Source organism: Tetrao urogallus (genome assembly GCF_951394365.1).
Source record: "Tetrao urogallus genome assembly, chromosome: 17".
Taxonomy (NCBI): Eukaryota; Metazoa; Chordata; class Aves; order Galliformes; family Phasianidae; genus Tetrao; species Tetrao urogallus.
This window is the reverse complement of record NC_136830.1, coordinates 7,508,375-7,532,015: the sequence shown is the minus strand read 5'-3', so window position 1 is coordinate 7,532,015 and position 23,641 is coordinate 7,508,375. Positions and strand designations below refer to the sequence as shown.

At 46.6% G+C, this 23,641-nt stretch overlaps 1 protein-coding gene across 2 annotated transcripts in view; it reads left to right on the top strand.

The window, feature by feature from the left end:
* The window catches only part of TTC28 (tetratricopeptide repeat domain 28), a gene marked incomplete at both ends in the record, with an annotated part of 123,892 nt that overhangs the window by 98,134 nt on the left and 2,117 nt on the right, over positions 1–23,641 (top strand). Inside the window, 14 exons of one of the 2 annotated variants that reach the window (XM_079544061.1) lie at positions 765–874; positions 1,158–1,287; positions 1,697–1,915; positions 3,898–4,063; positions 6,820–6,960; positions 12,830–12,974; positions 14,975–15,154; positions 16,257–16,977; positions 17,611–17,735; positions 18,807–19,038; positions 19,147–19,223; positions 21,271–21,294; positions 22,104–22,233; positions 23,511–23,618. In XM_079544061.1, coding sequence (XP_079400187.1) covers positions 765–874; positions 1,158–1,287; positions 1,697–1,915; positions 3,898–4,063; positions 6,820–6,960; positions 12,830–12,974; positions 14,975–15,154; positions 16,257–16,977; positions 17,611–17,735; positions 18,807–19,038; positions 19,147–19,223; positions 21,271–21,294; positions 22,104–22,233; positions 23,511–23,618 — 2,508 coding nt within the window. The remainder of the gene's footprint in view (positions 1–764; positions 875–1,157; positions 1,288–1,696; positions 1,916–3,897; positions 4,064–6,819; positions 6,961–12,829; positions 12,975–14,974; positions 15,155–16,256; positions 16,978–17,610; positions 17,736–18,806; positions 19,039–19,146; positions 19,224–21,270; positions 21,295–22,103; positions 22,234–23,510; positions 23,619–23,641) is intronic. The other variant, XM_079544062.1, reaches the window with a different exon arrangement.

Sequence of the window (23,641 nt, the reverse complement as noted above, 5' to 3'; positions counted from 1 at the left end):
TTCCAAGCGTGCCTAGTGAGCGTCTTTATATATGTGTGTCTGTCTGCTCCATCTCCTGATGTGATGTGAACTCCTGAAAAACCTGGAAATAATGTTTGTTGCTGAGCTGCATGGTCATGGCCAGGGCTTCCCATCTCCAATCTGTGGGAAATGTTAGGTGTATGAGAGGAGCCATCCTTGCTGGCAGCTGGGCCCATCGAGGTGGGAGACTTGGAGTATGATAGAAGGGAGCAGACAAGAAGGTGCTACTGGGAGTGAGACAAGCTCCAAGTTGCTTATGCCAGGATCCTGCCCTCCTCCAAACCATACGGAGCCTACCAGGAAGCTGGGAAAGCTGCTGGGAAACAAACAAGAGATGTGGCAAGAGGCCTCTTGTCTGGCAATGTTTGGTAGCGTAATGTGATTTTGATTAACTGACTGTTAAGGTTTAAATCAGATTTCCTGGTAGGAGCATAGTGTGTGTGTTTCAGGGGAATTAAATTTAACTTCACATGGGGTTGGATCTTGGTCCATGGAAGCGTCTGCTCTGCTTAGGCACGTCTTGTGCTGGTGTTGACTGGAGTGTAAACAGCTGCTGCCCAGCACTTCCACAGTTGACATCTCACTGCTCTGCATTGCTGCTGTCTGCCTGTCCTGGGGCACCCTGGAGGCATAGGCCTAACCTGAGCCAGCAGTTCCCAGCAGCAGAGGCAGAAGAAATACTTCACCTGGCTGCCAAAGTGACTTCTCCTCTGAGGCTCCCTCTCGTTCTGACTTCTTTTCAGGACTGAGGCTGGCGGAGCAGCTGGGACGCAGAGAAGATGAGGCCAAAATCCGCCATGGTCTCGGCCTCTCCCTCTGGGCAAGTGGGAACCTGGAGGAGTCTCAGCACCAGGTATTCTAAGGTCTGCCCTGTGCTTGCAGGCTGTTGTCCTCTGAGCCCGGTGGGTCAGTTCTGTCCCTGGGGGTGGAATTGTCTGGTGCATCCTGGGGCAAGGTGTACCATGCACTTAGTACTCTCAGGCCCATGTGCCTTCATCCCAGGTCACCTGCCCTCTGCCAGGAATGCTGACCCCCTGAGGGGCTGCCTAGGGGTGTGGTGGCCTTGGATCCCGCCCTCCCACTAGTGCTGTCTATTGTATCTGTCAGGGTGTCACCGTGGCTGTTTTCCCTCCCAGCTCTATCGGGCCTCGGCACTGTTTGAAACCATCCGCCACGAGGTGCAGCTGAGCACAGATTACAAGCTGTCACTCTTCGACCTGCAGACGTCTTCCTACCAGGCCCTGCAGCGAGTACTTGTCAGCCTCGGTAAGCTGAACTCCAGTCTCATGTGGAGCTGGACTAAAGGTGCAGGGAGGCAGTTCATGATCCAGCCTTCTCTTATTATCTGTCTGATGCAGCACAGCACTGCATTTATTTGCCAGGACAAGAAAAGGTGTTTCCTGCTTTGAATTTCAGGCACCTATGGATTCTTTTCCATGTTTTCTCCATTCATTCTCTTTTCTCTGACTCATTTCCCCATATATCATGTTAGCTCTTGCAGCCAAGATGATCTGTGGGACTGCATACCAGTGTAGTGACTACTCCTTCCAGAAATAAGTGCTGCGATATGTTTCTGCAGGTTTTTGTTCCAATTGAGATAGCAGCTGTTCCTGTTTCTGCACTATGCTGCAAACTGTGTTGATGTCACGTCTGAGAGATGACTTTGTCTTTTCAGGTCACCATGATGAAGCTTTGGCAGTAGCAGAGAGGGGACGAACAAGGGCATTTGCTGACCTGCTTGTGGAACGCCAGACTGGGCAGCAGGACTCTGATCCCTATTCTCCAGTGACCATTGACCAGGTCCTGGAGACAGTGAATGGCCAGAGAGGGCTTGTTCTCTACTACTCACTAGCTGCAGGTTACCTGTACAGCTGGCTGTTGGCTCCTGGGGCAGGTGAGGTGCTTTTTGAAGGTGAGAGCCTATGAACAAGCCTTACAAAATGAAAATTGTACCATTTGCAGCTAGGAAAGAATCTGGTACCACAGATTCTAGAACCCAGGAGCTGGAAACAGTGGCATAACCACAGCAGTAATGACATGGAAGTGCTTATTCACGGTTTTGACATTGACCTGGGAATGGAAATGTTTCAGATGTTTAATATTTCCATTTTCCTATCTCCAGTCTGAATGTTTTTCCCACCTGGCAGAGCAGAGCAGTAATGAGATTCTGACTCTGTTGGCTCTGTGAGAATCTTCTATGCATAAGAACGCCTACTTTAATTATATTTCTGTGCTTTAGCCTTTCAAAAGCTTTTGACATTTATCCACTGAAGTGGATTGCAGAAAACAGAAGGGTGTCCCCGCTTCTTGATACTCCATTGAACTGCCTGATCCTCTGAATTCCACTTAAATAAATGTGGAAATGCTTATCACAGAGAAGCAAGGAGGATTAATTTGAAGAGGGTTGCTTTTTTTTGCAGGCAGCTGTTTTTCATTATCTAATAAAAGCGATGACTAAATTTTCATGAGTTCTTTCTGGATATAATTTAATAATTGCAGCCTTTCACCATAACAAAGCTGAAGAGATAAAAAGCATTATTTAGATTGCATGAAAAATGCTTTGGGAAGGTAAGCAGACATTTATACGTGCCTGATTTCAGATGGAATGGCTGTGATTGGAAAACACTTCTCTTGGGGGTGTTCTGCAGTATTGCCTATGTAAGTTTAGGGTGATGTCATCCTGCTGTGCACCCAATCACTAGCTGGCTCTTTAGTTCTGTGCTTTGCAGAATAAAATGGCAGTAATTCTATAGTATTGAGATTAAGCTGAGTGTAATAAATTTGCAAGTATCAGAAGTACATCAGCCTCATAGTTAGTCTCCTCCTTGCCCAGCTGATCCTGTGGAAGGGCAGCTGCACTCTCCAGTACATGGGTTTGTGACTGCAGTACTGGATGCACTGTCAGGTATAGGGGAGGAGAGGAACAGTGCTCCTTTGAGCTCCAACATGCAGGTTTCCTCCTGAGCAGCTTTGCTGAGCAGCTCTTCAGTAGTGACTTGACCCCTCCTCATCTTATTAGTACTGGCAGAGAGTGGCAGCCCATGATCCTCTTATCCCACTGGAACCGGGTTCTTAGAGCCTCTTCACTGATTCTCTGTTCCTGCAGAAGGAGCTGCTTTGCCATTATTCCCCTGCTCTCGCTAGTTGATCTTTGCTGCCAATACAAACAGGGCATCCAGAGCAGCCTTTCACTGCTGATCTCAGTCTGTGGTACTGTAGAATTAATTGTATCAGGAAAATTATGCCAGTGTGAGGGGAAGAAGGTTTTATGTGGAGCAGTAGCTGAATTCTTACCAAAACAGCAGTTGTTCTTTGTATTATTTATTCACTTTGAAATGTTAACTTTTAATAATTTACTGTATTTTAATCTATATTTCTTTTTTTTTTTTTGTGTACAGCATACTTTTGTGCATAAAAGTGAAGGGAAAAGCCTTTGTGTGACTGCTGTAGTAATAATATTTTTGTTCAGCATTTGAGCCTAGTGTGTTCAATATATGTGATCAGAGACCATTACTAGGCTTTTTTCAAAGTCACCTATTGAAATGTGACTCGGGCTGGTAGATGCTTCCATGAAAGACCTGTTTTATAATTCATGTAAGACTGCTGCAAAAGCAAATGCGTTCTGAATACCTCATAAAAGCACTACTCTGCCTTTGTGCCTTTGAGCTACAATCTGCAAAGTACGAAGCTAGATTTTGAAAACCAAATTGGAATACAGGAGGGCTGGAAATGCTCTGGGGAGACACAGCACAGAGGGCTTTGCCCCAGTGGTGCTGGAAATGGCAAATGTTGAAGACTGTGCCACTTTCCTGGACGGCTGCTGGCAGTGCTCTTCTTTCCCGGTGGAAATAAGCTCACAATTCGTGTTCCTTGCAGGTATTCTGAAATTCCATGAGTATTACCTGGGTGACAGCTTGACAGAAAATGCCGGGGATTTCCACGAAGCCAACAGCGTGGCCCTGCAGACAGTAACAAACTCTGCACTAGAGCAGTACATCTCCAGCGTGCGGGAGGCTCTGGGTGTGGATTCCTACTATACCCGGTAAGCTGGAGGTGGCCTTTGAAGCCTTGATTCTTGCTCTCTCAGCAGGAGGCGCTTTGTAACATTCTCAGCTAATGGGCTGAGAAGTCTGAGAACTGAGAGCCGCAGTAGGGGGTGAATTTTTGTTACAGTGACAACAAAATTGCATGTATCAGTCTTCTAAAAGACGTAAGGTGCTTTTTTTCCCCCACCTTAGGTTGGAAATTTGCCCAGGAAACTGCCAATCTCTTGCTACACCTCCCTTGCAAATCACCTGTGGGTTTCTGCAACCCTTTGAGATTACTTTAAGCACCTCTGTTACCATTGAAATTCACTTAATCTCTTGAAAACTAATCTGTACTGTCCTCAAGTCTTCACAAAGTGACAGAAGGAAGACAATCCGAATCTTTGTGACACCAGAGCAGTAGATCGTAGCAGTCCATAATCCATGCCATTTTCTTGAGATGGCAGAATGCAAGCAGATTTGTGGCTGTATTTGCCCTGGACAGATGGCAGAGGGGAAGGAAATGAAACCAAACCCCAAAACAGAGAAACCTAAAATAAACCATGCATTGATATCCCAGACAAGAAATGTTGTTGATTGGTACGAGAAAGACAGAAGAGATGTTGAGTTGAGATTGGACAGCATGTATCTAGAAGAAAACATATTTGAGCCATTTTCTCTGCTTCGTTGCCTTGTTCTCCAAGGAGGGAAGAAACGTCAGAGTGATGTGTGTGGTTTATGTAGGTCTGCAGCTAGGAGACAGATAAAAGGCTTTTGTTCCTTCGTGTTAGCTGCACAGTGATTTTCTCATCCTTTCTGTTAGTTCTGGTGCTGTGTATAAATGTTCTTGTGACCACAGCACTGACTATCCCATGGTGATGATATAAGACATAAAATTATTTGAGAAATTATATTCTACTATTCTGAAAGCTCGTGGAGAACGTGGTTTTTGCTTCTGTCTCTGAGTGCAGTGTTGGAGTCAGGAAGATATTGCCATTGGGGAAGGATAGGCTGTAGTGATTCAGTAAAAGGAGGGTTTCAAGGATGCAGAATTGTGCTCATATGGACCTTTGTGTTACTGAGGTACTGACGGTATCTATAACAGAGTTTGAGCATGAGCAGGTGGGCTGCTGCTGTTGTTAGCAAAATGGTGGCTCTGGCACAGGGAGCTGTCAGGTTCAGGTTAAGCTCTGACCCTCTCTGTCCTCAGTGCAGTGTGAGGTTGCTGTTTTCTGAAGTCATGCAGCAACTTCACAAGGGAATCGTTAGGGTTGTGTCAGCTGAGTTCTGTAAACAGGACAAACTGCTGAGATGAATTTGTGGACAACTCTTAGTATTGAAATAGTCTGAAACCAGAAGCAGTAGGAACTGCACCGTGGTGGCGTGTCCTCCTATTTTTGCTCCTGGAGAGGAAGGGACGCTGTCCTGGTATGCGTCATCAGGATTTTGCTCTGGTGGTTTTAGGTTCTGCACTGCAGTCTTGGCTTTGTGCTGAAAAGTGTTCATCACTGCTGGTCTAATTAAGCTGACAAGTAACACATACCTGCAGAAAATGAAGTGTGAGGGAGTTTGATGCCTGCTTGAACTTGTGCTGGGACAGATGTCTTTCTCTTCTGGGGAGCTTGTGGCCTGCTCTCTTAGGTTCATGAACTCAAGATTTTTGCCTCTTCTAAGAGCTCCAAATATTCATTGTAATACCTAAAATCGTGCCAGGACTCAAGACTGTGCATGCCTGCAGCTGGAGGAAGAACGTGCAGGAGACAGCTGTTGACAGGCTTTTCTTCCTCTCCACGTTCTTTCTTCCCTCCTCTGGCTGTTGTTCAGCTGCCCAGCGTTCAAGTGATTGGCTTTTATCAGGGCTTCTTCGCTCAGGTTATGAGATCACATTGACCTGGAAGTATATTTACAAGATATCTTGTGGTCCATACAGCACCATATGGAGTCGTGCTGTGTTTTACCTTAATTTGATTTATGTGGTTACTATTGGAAAACGTGTCCTTGCAGAAAGGCTGCAAGTTAGGAACCCACCGAAAGGAAAGAGAGGTGAGATGCAGGACAGCTTTAGCAGGCAGGAAAACAGGTTTAGCTTAAGTGTGCAAATTCCAAGGCTGGCAATGCACCATGATGTGCAGTTTATTTAATTAAAGGAAGGAGTTGCTAAAAACATATGTATAGTAGTGTGTTTGCTTCTGTCTTTACGAAGAAATAACTGCTGTTGTTGTTTTGACAGAGATGGTAATTTAGGTGTTAACATCAGGAAATGCAGAATTTAGAAATTTTGGTCTCTCTCTCTGTTGCTGCTGTCCTGGTGTCACGATGGAGTCTTTTTTTATTATTATTATTTTTTTTGTCTCTGTTTCTTTCCCTGTTTGTATAATAGGAGCATCAACACAGCTGTCTTTTGTATACTGAGCTTTGCCAGTGTAGGGAGCAAGCAGAACTTGGAGTTGTTGTTGTGGAAAGGATGCACTAACGCATGTTCTTAGGCAATTCAAGGACCAAAGTTGATGTTTCCTGCAAACCTCAGCTTTTCTGTACTGTTCTACAGCTTCAGAAATCGTTATCCATTGCTGGGCGTGGGGATTTGCATCCTGTATGTCTAGTATTGTGTGTAATCCAGGGACAGTTTGACTTTAGAAATGGTTTAGGTTGCCTTTAGAAATGGTTTAGGTTGCCTGAAATCCAATTTCTCTCAAACTAGCTGAGCATTTATCACAATGCTGTTGTGCTTTCCTGCACCAGTGACTCCTTCACCCTGCTGTTCTCTCTGCAGAGCCTGTGCTAGCAGTGAGACTGAGAGCGAAGCTGGAGATATCATGGACCAGCAGTTTGAGGAGATGAATAACAAGCTGAACTCAATGACTGATCCAACTGGCTTCCTGAGGATGGTCAGCAGGAACAACCTCTTGAACAGGTGAGAATGTAGCACTGCACTTGGAGATCAGCAAGGAGAATGAGTTGTCTTGGTGTGACCTCAGAGTGCAGCTGATGACTGCTGGTGGTCTTGCTTATTCCCCTCTGTTTCAAGCATGCAGAACAGCAAACCATCGTGGCTGCAGTAACCATTCATGTGGATATGTCTTCACACATTGATTCTTGTGGAACATTAAGCATCTATCTTGTAAATAAGGTCCGCATCTGAGGATGTGCAGTGGTCACTTTCTCTTCTTCTGAGCAGAGGCATTTCCCTTCAGTCTTTTTTTCTTCTTCCTCATTTGGTGCAGTGAGGATTTCTCCCTTTCTCAGGGAGCCTTGTGTCTCGCTCCTGATGGGACTGGGAATCCAGTGCTGCCTTGTGCTGCACGTGTGTCCAGCCTGGGAGGAGGTACTTGGAAGGTCACCAGGCACTCCACACATAGGTGACCTATTGAGGCTTGGTTCTGTTGTAGAGGCTCAAGTATTACATGTAAAAGACAAAGAAGCCCTACTAGTCCCTGGAAAGGCATGGGTTCTTACTGCTTCCTTCTTTAAAAATAGAAATTTTCAATAGAAAAGAGGCAGAACAGCAACTGAAAGCATCATTGTGCTTTCTTGTGAGACAGAGGGCCACCCGCAGAGACCTTAGACAGGACTCTGTATTTCACTTAGGAACTCAATAGCTTGGTTTGGAAGAGCAGGGAGTGGCATCTTCATTACATTTCCAGGTGAAAGTGATTGCTTAAGGTGACAGCCAGTGAGGACTTGTCAGCAATTGTTAACTGGCATCTTTGTCCTGAGGGGCAGCCACTTCTAATTTCCTCTTCTCCTGGACAAGTTCTATTTCTGACTGGCTGAACACTTGCAGAGGAACTCTGTTTTTGTCCCTGCTATCTGAGAACTTGGAGCTCTTGGCTTCTACGCTTCTTGTGGAAGTACTTGTTTCTGCAGGTCGTAACGAATCATACTAATTAGCACTAGCTGTGCAGTCTCCACTCATTTTCTACCTCTTACAGTGTGCTCAGGTCTCAGTCTTTCGCAACACTGCTGTTGAAGGCAAGCATTCAAAATGAAAATTGAAAACAGAAATTTTCCAGTGTCACCACTCCCATAATGGAGAGATCTTGCATGATGCAACCGAGGGTTTTTGGCTGGGTCTGTACTCCAGCATGGATTATGAGCATGGGGTACCCAGACCTTTCTCAGCTGGAAAAGAAAAAAACAATCAGCCTGCAGTGCAGTGAACAGTCACTGGAGCCTGTGTGCTGCAGTAACAGCATCCCATGAAACTGGGAGCTGCTTGTTGGTGCTGACAACTGGCCTGCTTTTTTTTCCCCTCAATCCACTTACGTATCTGTTCATGCTACTGTAGTGATAGTGAGCTATCAGTACTACTTAGATCAGAATCAAACAGACCCTCCAGGGGTGTGCATGCCCCACCAGTGATGAAGGTCTGCACAGAGGAGAGGTTAAGAGAGATAAAGGGAACAGGCAGCATTTCTGTGCCCTGGCCTAGAGCTTTGATGAGAAACTGTGAGCTCTCTGACTTTGAGTCAGTAACAGAATTGAATAGTTAGCAAAGTATAAACTTGATCTTCCTGCTTCAGTCTCCAGCTCCCTTCTGTTGTGTAATTGTTTTTCTGCCAGCTAATACTGCCATGAGGTCATGCAGCTGGAGGTCAGTGGTGAGTGAATTGTTGCTGCTGTAGTGCTTCAGATGGTGGTAAGTAACACTGTAGCTCACAAACAGTGCTTGAAGGTATGGGCTCTGTTTGCCTTGGCTTCTGTGCTGCAGGGCACAAAGAGGAGTAGGGCCTGCTTGGAGCCAAGAGTAAGAGTTTGCCTTTCCTGCTGCCAAGGCAGGCCTTTCATTCCTATGTGGGGCCTGAATGCAATGCTCACATGTTTTGGATCCTCGAGGGAGTTTGCATGGCATGAGGCCAGTGCAAGTTCTTTCACGCACAGGAATTGCACGTGCTGTTAAGAACCCATGTCAAAATGAGGCCCTGAGAGATGCTAGAACTATTTGGAGCCATCCAGTCTCCATTTCTAGTGATGAGCAGGTGACTGAAAGAAACCCCTTGGTTTGGGTGAGTGCCTTCTGGCTGCTATTGTCAGGTAACCTGGTGATTCTGACTTTTAAGTAGAGAGTAATATGATATTTTTTTTTTCTTTTGGCAACTCTGCTTAGAAAGAAAGAAGACTTGGGTTTGGCAGTTGAAGTTAAGGAACTTCTGAGAAAAAGTGGACTTCAGAGGAAAAAAGCACTGCAGGGGCACTGCAGTGATTTCAGTGACTGCCTGAGCTGCTGATGTCACTGATAGAGCACTGATGTGCAACAACTACTGGGTGTTGGAGACAGCTGTGGCTGCTTGAAAGCATCCACAGATTGTTCATATCTGAACATTTCTGGAGCTTCACACTGCTTGGTATTGTGGCTGTGTCAAGATGCTGAATTTGGACATGGAGCTGCATCTCTTGGAAAGAGCTTTTTTGGACAGGGTTGCCAGGTCTGGATGTCCATTCGTCCCAAGCCTGACAGACCACTGCAGTAGTAAGTCTTATACTGAATCATTCTGAATGGCTCTGCAAGGCCATGAGTGGAATCTATCTTGTCCAGAGCCCTAATGGGTGCCCAGACAAGAGCAGACCTGTGCTGACTGCAGTAAAAACTCTGCCTCCAGCCTTAGCCCAGCCACATTGACCCTCTGCAAGCAGAGCCTGTTCCTCAGAGGCTTACAGGATAAATTAGTCTTAGCTCAAGGCTTGTGTGATGAGGGTTTTCTCTTCCATTCTCAGAGATTCTCAGGGGATCACTGCTTTGTTCCTGTATCTTCAAGATAAAGGGAAGAAGCAGAGTTAACTGACATGCAGGCATTCCTGAGCCCCAGTTTGTTGTTTGCTCTGCTTGCTGCAAATCACCATTGCCTTGTACAAAGGGTTGTAAATAAGCAACACTGTGCAGTCTGTGCAGACTCCAAGTGATATTTATTGTTCCAGAAATCAGGGGAGGGAACACAGCAAAAGCAGGGTTGAAGTGCTGAGCCCTGCGGCTGTGCAGCATCCCAGAAGCCAGTGCTGGGGCTTTGGAGAAGCGTTTGACTGAAAAATTCCAAAGATCTCTTTCATTACACTGAAATCACTGGGAGGTGAGCCCTGTACAGGCCCTGGAGAGCTGCTCCTTTGTACTCTTTTGGGAGGAAAGGGAGAGAGGGCTCCAGGTTCGATCTGCCTGCTGCAAAAGATGTCAGTCAGCCTCCCACTATGGATTTTCTCACTCTCCTTTGTGTACACACACACAAAGGATGTGAGAGATTTATGACGCTCCTTTGATTTTATTTTAATAAAAAATCCTATTTGAGCGGTGAAGGGATAAATCCAGATTTTCTTGGCTGTGCAAATAAGGTGAAGGGGGCTCTACTCATTAGAGCAATCAAGCTCCTATCCCCCGCAATAAATTAGTCAGTGAAAATGGCTCAAGTCCATCCCTGGAAGACGGGACTGTGAGTGCCACCTGCTGGCACATGGCTGCACCCTGGGAAGGTCGGAGCTGTTAGGCTTGGTCCAGAGCTCTTCTTGCTGGCTGGTTCGTGGACAAGCAGCAGAATATCCCTGCCATTCCCTGCTGCTATATCCGATGGAATGTAGTGCAGTAATCTGCTGTACAGAATCCACAGCATCAGAGAATCACAGAATCAGTGCGATGGAAGGGACCTCTGGAGATCACCTGGTCCAACCTTCAGGTTGGGATAGCACAGTTTTTATTTCTTGGTCGGATTCTAAAGCCTGTGTTTGATAGTCTGGAAACAGCGGTGCTCTGCAAAGTGTGCTCAGCTCAGTCAGCTGCTGCAGAGGGTTCTAGAGGGGAGAACACAGTGCTGCAAGAAGTAAAACTGAGGAACAGAAACAAGGAACAGAGACAAGGGGAGTTGTCCAGGGAGAGCAGCTGCAGCTCAGGGACAGGTGAGCATCGGTTGGTGGGTGGGAAGCACTTGTGTTGTGCATCATATATATAAAACCACAATTACTATTTTTTTTCTTCCTTTCCTGTCTTAAATAGTTTTTATCACATCTCAAGAATCATAGAATCATAGAATCATAGAATCACCAAGGTTGGAAAAGACCTAAGAGATCATCCAGTCCAACCGTTCACCTATTCCCAATAGCTCCCACTAAACCATGTCCCTCAACACGACATCCAGCCTTTCCTTGAACACCCCCAGGCTCGGTGACTCCACCACCTCCCTTGGCAGTCCATTCCAGTGCCTGACCACCCTTTCTGAAAAGTAATACTTCCTCATGTCCAGCCTGAATCTCCCCTGCCGTAGCTTGAAGCCATTCCCTCTGCTCCTATCACTAATGACACGAGAGAAGAGGCCGACCCCCAGCTCACTACAACCTCCCTTCAGGAAGTTATAGAGAGCAATGAGGTCTCCCCTGAGCGTCCTCTTCTCCAGGCTGAACATTCCCAGCTCCTTCAGCCTCTCCTCATATGGCCTGTGTTCCAGACCCCTCACCAGCTTTGTTGCCCTCCTCTGAACACGTTCCAGGGCCTCAATATCTTTCTTGCAGTGAGGGGCCCAAAACGGGACACAGTACTCGAGGTGCGGCCTCACTAGTGCTGAATATAGGGGAACAATCACCTCTCTGCTCCTGCTTGCAACACTGTTTCTGATGCAAGCCAGGATGCCATTGGCCTTCTTGGCCACCTGGGCACACTGTCGGCTCATGTTCAGCCGAGCATCAATCAATACCCCCAGGTCCGTTTCCTCTACGCAGTCCTCCAGCCACACCGCCCCAAGCCTGTAGCGTCGCCTGGGGTTGTTGTAGCCGAAGTGCAGGACCCGGCATTTGGCCTTGTTGAAACTCATCCCATTGGCTTCAGCCCAGCTCTCCAGCCTGTCCAGATCCCTCTGTAGGGCCTCGCTACCCCCAGGCAGATCCACGCTTCCAGCCAATTTGGTGTCATCTGCGAATTTACTGAGGGTGCATCTCTCCCCTATCCCATTGGAGTAGAGCAGTGAGTGAATGGCTGTGTGGAGCTTTGCTGCCTGCTGGGTTAAACCACAGCACACCTAACGTGCTGATGAGGTGTGAGGGTTTGGTTGTGAGTCCGGGAAGCTAGAGCTGCTTTCCTGTCATATAAATTGGCAAAGCCACATGGCACTGGAAAGTATCTGAGAGTTGGAACAGTGCTGCACTTCCCGGAGATTAGGAAGGGAAGGAGGCTTTCTCTGTGCAGCAGCATCAGAGCATGATGTAGGCTGGGGTTACAAGGAATAATCTGTCAGGTGCTTTTGGCCCCATGGGGGCAATGAGGCCCTCGTGGGTGGCCTTTTATGCCAGAGACGTTGTTTTCGTTACCAGACAGCCCCAGTGGTGACTCTGGTTGCACTTCAGGCCTCGTAGTACTATTACTGTAAAACATCTCATTTCCCTCCCTTCCTCTTTTTTAGGGGCCCACCTGTTAAAACTTTCTGGAAAATTGTCCTTTTCATATAAAATGGTTGTTTATGGCACCATGCCAAGGATAACCTTTCTGGGGAGCACAGCTGCTGGATTAGACAGACCAGATTGGGGCAACTTCATTTCCTCCTCGGGGCCATAACTTTTTGTACCCACGCCATCTCAGGCTCCTCGGATTGCTGGTGTGTGATGAGGCCTGGCACCAGCTTCATTGCTGTCATGGTGCATTGTGGTGTGAAGCTGAATGAGAGAATAAAACCCTGGTGTGAAGCATCTTACAGAGCGCAGTCCTCTGCTTGGACAGACTGGGACTGGCTCTTTGTTGGTTTTGTGAAGTCAGGGCAACCTACTGCGGACCTCAAGTCTTTGAAACTAACCTCTCTCTTGCCTTTATCCCACAGGAGCAGTCAGAGCATGACCAGTCTGTTCAGCAGTACCGTGTCTCCTGTTAAGGATGGGACGTCTTCTCTTCCAAGGAGGCAGGCTTCCTTCACCAAGCCCCCGCTGCGAGCACTCTACGACTTACTGATAGGACCCATGGAAGGAGTAAGCTTCTAGATGTAGAGATTTGCTTACAGAAACTCCCTGTCACTTGGAAAGCTGAAACCCGGGGGTTGTTCTGAGGCATGACGCCTTCAGCTTGGTCTTCCCAAATGAGTCTGAATATACTGGGAGGGAAAACAAAGAATCACTTTCACTCAGCTGCCAAAGTGTATTGCTTTTGATGAAGGAAGTGTGTCCCTGATTGCTAATCCTAATTGGCAAACTTGGCAGATTCACCGAGGAACAAATAGATCGGGAAGAGTGAAAGACTGTTAAAAGTATGGAAAAAAAAAACCAAGCAAACTGAAAATTCTGCTAGGTGTGTGTCACTCTGGCTCAGGTGCTCTGATTCTGTTGCCAATAGAATTGGAGCAGTAGGTAAAATGGAGTATTTATTAAAAATAAAAATAAAAATAAAAAGCAAACAAACATTTCTGGAAAACGACCCCCTGGTGAGAAGCTACTGCTTGTCAGCTTGGGCTCTGCAAAAAGTGGCAAGGCTGAATGGGAGCTGTGGATTTAGCTGCAGAGCACGCATCCTGCTTCAGTACAGACAGCCAGTGCTGGGCAAGCATCCCTTGGGGCTGCTGGTGTTGTAAACAGCGTGTCAGGCTGCAGCAGACATGGCTCACAGGATGGCTCCTGAGGCTGCTGCGTGTCAGGGATGGCCCTGCATCCTCATCTCCAGTCTGTGGGCAGGATAAGCTCAAAAGCTGTAAGGAGGGAAGGAGGAACAGCGAAAGGTCAATAACTGTTCTTAATTCCTTTAATATGTAATTTTTCTCATCTTTCAGCAGTTTTTTTCCCCCTTCAAAAGCCAAAGAGCCATTGAAAGCACCTCAGTGTCTCTCTTCAGCTTCCTACTGTTTGACACTCTCTGGTGTAGCTGACGTGTTTTTTGGCCTTTCTGACTCACTCCCAACTCCCTTTGGAGGGAAATCACCAGATTGAAACTTCTGTTTCTTAATAATGTTCATTCATCTTTGCTGCTGCCTGAGAGCTGAAGCTTGAGACCAATTGCAAATTCCTGTTGTTCTCTGATTGGTGGTGAGATGGGGTCAGTGTATCTCAAATTAATCCTTAGCTATCAGTGCATCACGGTGCAGCCTGGAAGTCTGCTCCAGCTAGACCCTGAGCAAAGTGGAGGGAGGAATCGTGTTAGGAGCAGGGTGCGTACTGGTACAAGTAGTAACATTCACCCTCAAACTGCACAATAGTCATTCATTTTCTGTTGGATGGTGATTATTCGGTGTGTATGCACTTCAGGGTTTTCTGATGTTATTCATCTGTGCCATGTTGTAAAAGTTTGTGTTTCCGTTTGTGGCAGCAGCTCACTGCTGATAGCAAAATAAAGATGATTATTCTGTCTTCTCTTAAATGGGGGCTGAGCTGAAATAACTTTGCTCTAAAGCGCGGATTTCAAACGGATTAACATCTGATAAATAGCAGAAGAGTGTTAGAACATGAGTGATATTTCTTCCAAAAAGAATCTAACTAGATCCACAGAGGTTTTGTGAGGTTATTATTCATGAAATGCTGCTTGTTTGAAAATACGCTTCCTGTTCTGTTGAAGCCCTTGAATTTCTAGATCAGAAGAGCCCGAGTAGCTGTTTTTCTGATGTCGAAACAGATAGTTGCTGCATCTGACGGAGATTAAATCATTTAAAATTAAAATTCTCCTAAGAACAACAGTCCTACATGTTAGATCCTTGCCTCCATCCTTCAGCGCACGCTGCAGAGTGATCCTGTCTCTGGGAGCAGCCTAGAGGGGAACAGAGCAGCACAGGCTGAACTGGTTAGCTCCAAAGCTATGTCAGAAGAACTGTCTCTCCTAAGCCTGCGCTGAAGCTTTCATCTTCAAAGAAACAACTTATTTACCAGGACTAAGTAGTGCTGCTTCTCTGCCTTAAAGGTGTACGATTGCCTAGAAACGTAATGACAGTTTGCATCCAAATCCTTGAGACTTCTTTGGAGCTTACTAATTCTATCTCTTTGCTTTTCAGGGCTTGATGCATTCCAGTGGGCCCGTTGGCCGTCACCGCCAGCTGATCTTGGTTCTGGAGGGAGAACTGTACCTCATTCCTTTTGCTCTCCTGAAGGGCAGTTCCTCCAATGAGTACCTCTATGAGCGCTTCAGCCTCATTGCAGTACCGTCCATCCAGTCGCTGAATCCCAGCTCCAAGGTCTGACACTGCATTTTAAAACCTCCCTCTCACAGAACCTCCCCTCCCGAGGTATAAGTTCCTATGTGTGCAGGAATAGCAGCAGCTCTGCCCTCCTACACAATAGAAATAGCAAATGTGCCACCTTCCTGTGGCACTCCCAGGGCAGACGAGCATGTCGAGCACTCCAGGTGCAAAGTATTCTGGTATAGGTTCTGCAGTACAGAATCACAACCAGACATGCCAGGAAGTACAAGGGGAATTGGATATCCTCCTGTGAAGGGCAGCATATCCTGGGTTGTGGGCAAACTGCAGAAATGTAGGTGTTTGTGACACACGCTGAGCTTCCTTGGTGAATTAACTGCCTGATCACATTCCTAGTTACGTTTCCTTACTTCTCAGATTTCTGTGTGGAGAAGGACATTGATGTCTCATGACAGTGAAGCCATAAGTCAAAGCCGATGCACTGGCAAACCTTGCCGAAATACCTTCATGCTGATGCATGGCAAACACTGTCAGCTTTTCTAAGGCCTGTGTCTCCAGGGAGAATATCTTAAGTCACATCTCTTTTGCTGAGCAGTGTTAACACTGCATGTCTTGCCTTGCATTGGGTTAAATGCAGTCACTGGAACAGCAAAAAGGTCTGAATATTTTCTCTGTTACTGATGGTGGGCATTAAGGATTTCTGGTCAGTGTCAGGCCCCAGTAATCAGTTGCACACAGCACCATGCTGTTGGCAGTGGATCTGCTGATCCTTGAAATACAGGTGCTAGAAACCAGGTAGTTGGTGTTTACAAATATTCCTCCCTTAAAGTGGGAAGCTGGGATTTCTTTGTATGTTTAGCTCTCCTGCAGCCCTCCAGGATGACCTGGGCTACGTATATTCCTTTCTGTTTAAATCTATTTATTAACCCAAGAAGTGGGGATAGAAATCCTGACTGTCCTAAAGTGGAGATATTCCTTGGAATATTTAAATGGAAAAAACTAATGAAATGCAGAGCTTTTTTAATAATTACATTGTCCAAACTTCTGTTTATAACAAGGAGACAGATTGCTTTACTAGCAACACCTCAACAGACAGATCTCTGAGCCCCGTTTTTGCTTTCTTTTTCTCTATATATAGTCCCATGGAAAGAAGAATACTTCTGCTTACTCCAGTTCTACCTCAATGGCAGCTGTCATAGGAAATCCCAAGCTCCCTTCAGCAGTTATGGATAGGTGGCTGTGGGGACCTATGCCCTCTGCAGAAGAGGAAGCATATATGGTATCAGAGTTACTTGGCTGCCAACCCTTAGTTGGCAGTGCAGCAACAAAGGAGAGAGTCATGAGCGCCCTCACTCAGGCAGAGTGTGTCCATTTTGCAACCCACGTCTCCTGGAAGCTTGCTGCTTTGGTCCTGACACCCAACACTGACAGCAATCCAGCCAGCAGCAAGAGTTCATTTGGGAACCCCTACACAATTCCAGAATCCCTTCGCATGCAGGATGATGCCAGTGATGTGGAGAGCATCTCAGACTGTCCTCCTCTCCAGGAGTTTCTGCTGACTGCAGCTGATGTCCTGGATCTGCGGCTTCCTGTAAAATTAGTGGTTCTTGGCTCTTACCAAGAATCCAACAGCAAAGTCACTGCTGATGGAGTCATTGGCTTGACAAGAGCATTCCTGGCTGCTGGGGCTCAGTGTGTCCTAGTGTCCCTCTGGCCTGTTCCAGTGGCTGCATCCAAAATGTTTGTACACGCCTTCTATTCCTCCCTCTTAAATGGGATGAAAGCCAGTGCAGCTCTTGGTGAAGCAATGAAGACTGTACAGAGCAGCAAGCAGTTCTCCCATCCATCCAACTGGGCAGGTAGGAGGAAGCTGTCTTGATAATCTGTGATTTTTAGGAAGGGCTCTTATTGCAGAGAGTTTGAATTAAGTAACAATTGGTGCTAGCAGGTAGCTGGGAGCAGCATGTTCCCTGCTCTCACACAGAACTCAGCCCGTGTTTCAGGCCCTAATTCATCTGAGCATGGCTGAATGTCAGTGTCAGGGAGAAGTGTTGGTATTTCACTATATAGTAAATGGGTTGTGGATTTAATATAATCTAAGGCAATTGCAAGGTGAAGTGTTTCATCACAATTGTTCCATGACTGCAAAGAAGTAATGTGCAATACGACCACTCATTTAGTACATGTTTGAGATGTGTAGGGGAACACTTAACCAAAAGACAGTGTAATTCCACTTGTTTGAGCAGGAAAACAGTATTGATTTAGTAGAGGATGACAAGTAAGAAGCATCCAGAAGCTTTCTGGAAGTTCAGTCTATAGAACTGGACAGTGAGTGGACAATAATCATGCAGGGTGCAATAAAACATTATGTCATTAATCTGAGCAGGCAGAAATTATCTGCTTCTGTTTTGCATGTTTCCAGTAACAGAGGTTCTCAGTCTGTCTCATTTCTGTCTCAGCTTTCAGTAAGTCTCTTCTTCTGAACCCTGCAGGCTTCATGCTTATTGGGAGCGATATGAAGCTGAACAGCCCCTCTTCACTGGTAGGACAGGCCCTGACTGAGATTCTGCAGCATCCCGAAAGGGCACGGGATGCCCTGCGTGTCCTGCTCCATCTGGTAAGGGGGGCAGTGCTGCAGCACCTGGCAGGCATGGGAGGGGGGCTTGCAGGCTGTGTCGTAGAGAGGTGAATCTTTGAATGAAGAATGGGAGGAGAAACACCCTGGTGTGTAATAGGTCACACTGGGATGTGAAGCTTCAACCCTTCTTTCATACTGTAAGTCGTTATCTTGCTAAACCAGTTGGTATAAGAAGAATGGGATACCTAAAGGAGACTCCAGAGCAGATATGAAGTCCTCTGTTGTGTCATGACAAGAATCTTTCACAGTCCCGTCTGGTTTGCGTAAGGTGTTGAATTGGGTCTATGCTTCAAAAAAGAGGATATCCTTGGGGTTAATTGTTTTGACAAGGAAAATTGCTGTGGACATTGCAAGAAAGCAGTCAGAGGGGTGCAGAGCTAGTGACTGGGGTCTGTGGGCAGACTTGGAGATGACAGACACTTCTGTTCCCACATGTACCAGTAGTCTGCTGTGGGGAGCGCCAGGATGGAGGCCAAGCTGCCAGATGATGAGGACACTCTTTCATGACTTGTAGTGCTTTTTTTTTCTCTTCTTTTTTTTTTTTTCCCCCCAGTATGTCTTCTGTAGTCCCACAGGAATGTGGAGTATCCATGAGAGGATGGAAACTCATGAACACTGCTAGTCATTCCACTTACTGGGTTTTGTGGCCACTTTCCTCTTGTTACTCCTTACCATATAGCTCTGCACGCTCTTGCCTGGTAATGAACAGTGTACTTAAGAGGCTGGAACCTGAGAGTGAGTCATCTTGAGCAGACAGATGCCACTGCCCGCTTACTGGAAATGGTCACAGTCAGGCTGGTACTTCGTTCCTGTGGCATTAATTTACCCAGTGTCCCAGAGCACAGTGGTGCTCGTCACAGTGATTTTAAAGCTGTGGGTGCTGAGCTGCTGGAACCTCTGTTTTCAGGGGCGTTTAGTCTTCTGTGTGCGACAGGTCCATCGCCAGTCTTGCTGTCCCTCAGCCCACTGTTGCTGCCTCTTTACTGTGTAAAATGATGTTGTTAGTGAAAATCTCTTCTGTAGTGAGCTAATGCTGTATTTTCCTCACAGGTGGAGAAATCATTGCAGCGAATCCAGAACGGGCAGCACAACTCCATGTATACTTCCCAGCAAAGCGTGGAGAATAAAGTTGGAGGTATCCCAGGCTGGCAGGCACTGCTCACAGCAGTGGGGTTTCGCTTGGACCCTCCAGCCAGCGGCCTGCCAGCAGCAGTGTTCTTCCCCACCTCTGACCCTGGTGAACGACTGCAGCAGTGCAGCAGCACCATACAGTCACTCCTAGGTGAGAAGCAGGCCAGCTGCAGGATCTGTTGCATCCCATTCAGGTTGCTACATTCCAAGCAGACAATAAACAGGTATTGAACAATCTGTTTCTGCTGGTGTTTTCCAGGTTTGCCTAACCCTGCACTTCAGGCACTTTGTAAACTTATCACAGCTTCAGAAACAGGAGAACAGCTCATCAACAGGGTAAGTGGGAGGTTTTTCTCCGGTACCAGTTTCCAAATGGTTCATTCCAGGTCAGTAAATTCAGAAACACACAGTGGTTTATGCTGTGGTTTATCAGCCTCGAAGGCTGAAACTCTGCATTTCCCTGTTTGTGTGAATGAAAGTGTGTGTGGAGAAAAGGAAAAGGTGAGCATATCACTGGGTTGCATGGCCTTGGATCTCACAGATCAGTGAAAGTGAAAACATGATACGTTCTGTACAGTGAGGGAGAAGCAAAATGTGGAAAATGAGAGGTAGAAGCACTACCTTTTGGCCTATCCAGACCAAACATCTGTATCCTATCCAGGGCCTGTGTTGGCTGATTTTGTGCCTGTAGTTACCAACAACACAGAGAATGTCTGACTTTGGGTGATGCCAGGACCTTAGAACTTATTGAGCCAATGTTTTTTTCTGGTTTGAGTACTCATAGCTCTGCTGCAAGAATTCACCTAATTCAAGAGAGATGCAGTGCCAACCTGTGGCCATGGCACTCCCCTGTACCCCAACCCTCCCCACCTCCTTCACACTCTTCCCTTCTCCCTGTTTTTGTAGCATGCCTAGAAGAACCTAACCTCACTCTGTGCCACCAGCCTGGCTAGCTTTCCCTTACATGTTTCTTACTGTCCCGATGGCTCCTCTAATAAGGTTTATCTTGATCATTTGCTTGATTGAGTAAATGAACACACTAAGCATTGTGGACAGGTGAACAGCAGAGTATTTCCCCCTTTCCCCATGCAAAGATATTGTGGGGAAGTACCATGGAAAGTAGCTGAGATTTCCTCTGTGTGGTTCTGGAGTGCTCTCATTCACACTATGGTGTTGAGTTTGTCTGTACAGAATGCAAAATAACAACTCCAGCTTTGTTGTTATCCGTTAAGAAGCTGCTTTGGAGGTCAGATAGGCTATGTCTGCTTCAAGGAAATAGTTTCTTGTCACAAGTTATAGTAGCACAAGGGATATTTCTGATGACTTGTCCTTCATGGTATTTTGCTGTCTTGCTTTGGCTCTTTTGATAGTGGCTGAGACTACTGTTGTCAAGCAGCAGGATTATTTTTTCCTCCTTACCACCAGAGGGAGGCTTGCTGTAAATGGAATGTGATGAGGACAACATTCCAGTACATCTGTATGTTTGACTGTCCATGAGATTACTTCACAATTGTCTTCTTGCCTCAGACAGTTAAATCACCCAGGGAAGAATGTTCAGACTGGCAGGAATATTGCATTGCTTCTGCAAATGTTCTTGAGTAGCCCAAGCCGCAGGCAGAATTTCCTTTTGCACAATAACTTGCCTAGTTTTAAGTTCAGGATTTCTCAGCTGAACTCTCACAACTTCTGCTGCTGGCCTTGCCTCCTTCTCAGCAGCTCAGTTGGTGAGCAGCAAAGGCGCAGCCTGTCCCAAAGGAGACAAGACTTTGCACAGAGCTGAAGCGTGAACACTTCCAGTTCAGTCAGTAGCTGTTGCTTTTGTCTGTCTTTCCAGTAAGGGTGATTGGTGTCGTAAGGGAGCAGGTGCTCTTGGTGTCAGTGAAACAGTGACATGGGCAGTCTGATTTTTTGCTCTGGATAGAAAGTGCTTATCTTTAGTACAAACTGGAAGGCTGGAGCCACAAAAGTACAAACGCTGATGCTACTACATATGCAAGGAATATATAGGTATTGATGACTGTTTTAAATGCCTGTAATGTATACCAGATAAAAGAATAGAAGGGCTTGTTTTGTGTTCAGCCTTCTGCCAGAATGTGGGTTGGCCTGGGCATCTGCCTGCCTTCTGTCTGAGCTGACTGCAGTGAGCTGGGCATTCCCAGATTCCAGCTGCCTCTTCCTACACTGCTGGGCTCCTGATTCACAGGTCAAGCCATTTCCATTGCTCCCTTCTTTCTCAGAATAGAGCATCTTGCAGTCAGGATGCTTGTTTGCATGTGGATGTGTCGCTGCACTGCGGGGCTCCCTGTCACAGGCATTTTGTAGCACAGAGTAACCTGTGTTCTTTTCTCCTCTCTTTTCCTTCCTTGTTATCTGCTGCCTGAAGGCTGTTAAAAATGTGGTGGGAATGGTGAGTATATTACATGCACAGGGGAATGACACTGCTGTGCAGGATTAAAGCCTTGGTTGCTGCAGAGCCATTTCCCTGAGCTGCAGGGTACCATCTTCACCCTGCTTTCAGGCCTGGAATTTGCCCCATGGTGCTAATGTGGAAAAAGACCGTTGTAAGCTTTTGTGGGTTGGAAGAGATGGGTGGTCCTGAGGTATCTGGTCCCCAGTTAATGATTTTCCATCCTTCCTGCCCTGGCTGTGTTTTTGAGTTAGATGAGGCCCTGGCACCTTAACTTGTGCCAGATCTTCATAAACACATTTTTTTTCTCAATTTTGCTACTCCTGTCCTTTGGGCAGTGTTGAGTAAATTCACTCCTGGAAGGCAACAGAGATATTACGAAAGTCTTCCATAGCTTCATGTGACTCGTTTTGCCCAGTTAAATGCTGAGAACGAGTTTTCTGGGTTTCATTTAAGGAGTATTGCTCAGTCATGGTACGGGCTTTAGCAAATGTCTGTGAGCAGCCCCTTTGCTTTCACTTCCCATGCATTCCTGCTGTGCTTCTCCTTACTCAATTTCCACTGACCACACCCCAGCCCTCTCCCTTGTTCTGTCCCTTGATGTGCTGCTGTTCAAGTGTGTCCATAATTGCTGTCCCTGGACTGTTCTCTCTGCTCAGATCTTTCATCTCACTGTTCTGTTCAGGAGCAGCAGCTGAATGTATGAGTGTATTGGTGAGGGGCTGTCAGCATGCATTTCCTCAGGTGTGACAGTCAGAAAAGCAGTGATTTGATTTGTAAGGAACGGATAATGTTTGTATTATTTTCAGCTGCATCAAGTCCTGGTTCAACTTCAGGCAGGCGAGAAGGAACAGGATTTCTCCTCTGCACCAATCCAGGTTTCTATCAGTGTCCAGCTCTGGAGGCTTCCTGGCTGTCACGAGTTTCTGGCAGCTCTAGGTAGGAAAACACTTCTTTCTTTATCTGTCTGAAGCTAGTGCTGGTGTCTCATACAGTGGCTTGAAGTAGCGATGAGGCTCACAGCTGTAGATTTGTTTGTCTGGGTTCTCTTTGGTCTCTGCATCTCTGGATGTGGTCCTTGACTGCTCAGTACTACATGGCCAGTTCACGTGCACCAAGCTCCCATTTACAGGTTGGTCAGTGATAAACAGCTTTTTCTGTCACGCACCAGAACGTCTCCTGAGTCAACAGAAGGTGGATTTCAGGGTTTACAGCAAATTGGTGCTGTTTTAATTTCAGAATCTGGTTCTCCTGTTGTTCATGATGAATACTTGTGAGTTTGCTTCTGACTTCCTACCTGAAAGTGAACCAGTCATTCCTTTGGCTGGGCAACCTGTGCAATAGGCCAGGATAGGGTTGCCAGGGTGATAGTATGTACCAGGATCTGCACCCTGCAGAAAAGAGATAAGATCTGAATATCTAACTAGGTTTTATTCTGACTTGGACCTGCAAAGGCTTAGGGGAAGCGCACTGCAGGAAAGTGGCAACATGGTGGAAAGAGATGTCCAAGAAGCCTGAAGAGCTCATAAGAGCCAGGCAGTGCTTGTCCCACACATTTATGCCTCCTGCTGCCCAGGCCTTGTTTGGTAAACTCCATGGTCTCTGTTCTTCACAGAGTCACAGAATGGCCCGGGTTGGAAGGGACCTCAAGGATCACGGATCTCCAACCCCCTGCCACATGCAGGGCCACCAACCTCCCCATTTCATACCAGTCCAGGCTGCCCAGGGCCCCTCCAACCTGGCCTTGAACACCTCCAGGGATGGGGCACCCACAGCCTCTCTGGGCAGCTGTTCCAGCACCTCACCACTCTCTCTGTAAAGAACTTAACAGGGCCTTTCCTGTGAAAAAAACCTGGATTAATGAACGAATGCTGCAGGCATGTGGGGCCCTGCCCTGAGGTGCATTTAATCCATCATTCCCTGATAATTCCATATAATTTGCAGCTAAAATACTGAGCAGTGTTTTGTCTATCAGTTTGGACTGGTGTGCTTTGTGTATGTCCAAGTGTTTGCAGCCCAACTCCACAGTGCTCTTGTGAAGGTCTGATGAATAGTAATAAGAGCAAACCAGATACTGCAGATGAAGAGATGTCGTTCCAGGGCATTGCAGAATTTAATGTCTCTTTCTTCTGTGCGTGTTAAAAATAAGATGATGCTTGTTTAGAACATAGGATCTTTTTATGAATTGTGGCTTTTTACTCCTTGTTCTGCTACAGGTTTTGACCTTTGTGAAGTGGGGCAGGAGGAGGTGATTCTGAAAACTGGGAAACAAGCTAATAGAAGGACCATGCACTTTGCTCTACAGTCCTTGCTGGCACTTTTTGGTAAAGCTACTTAGAGTAGATTT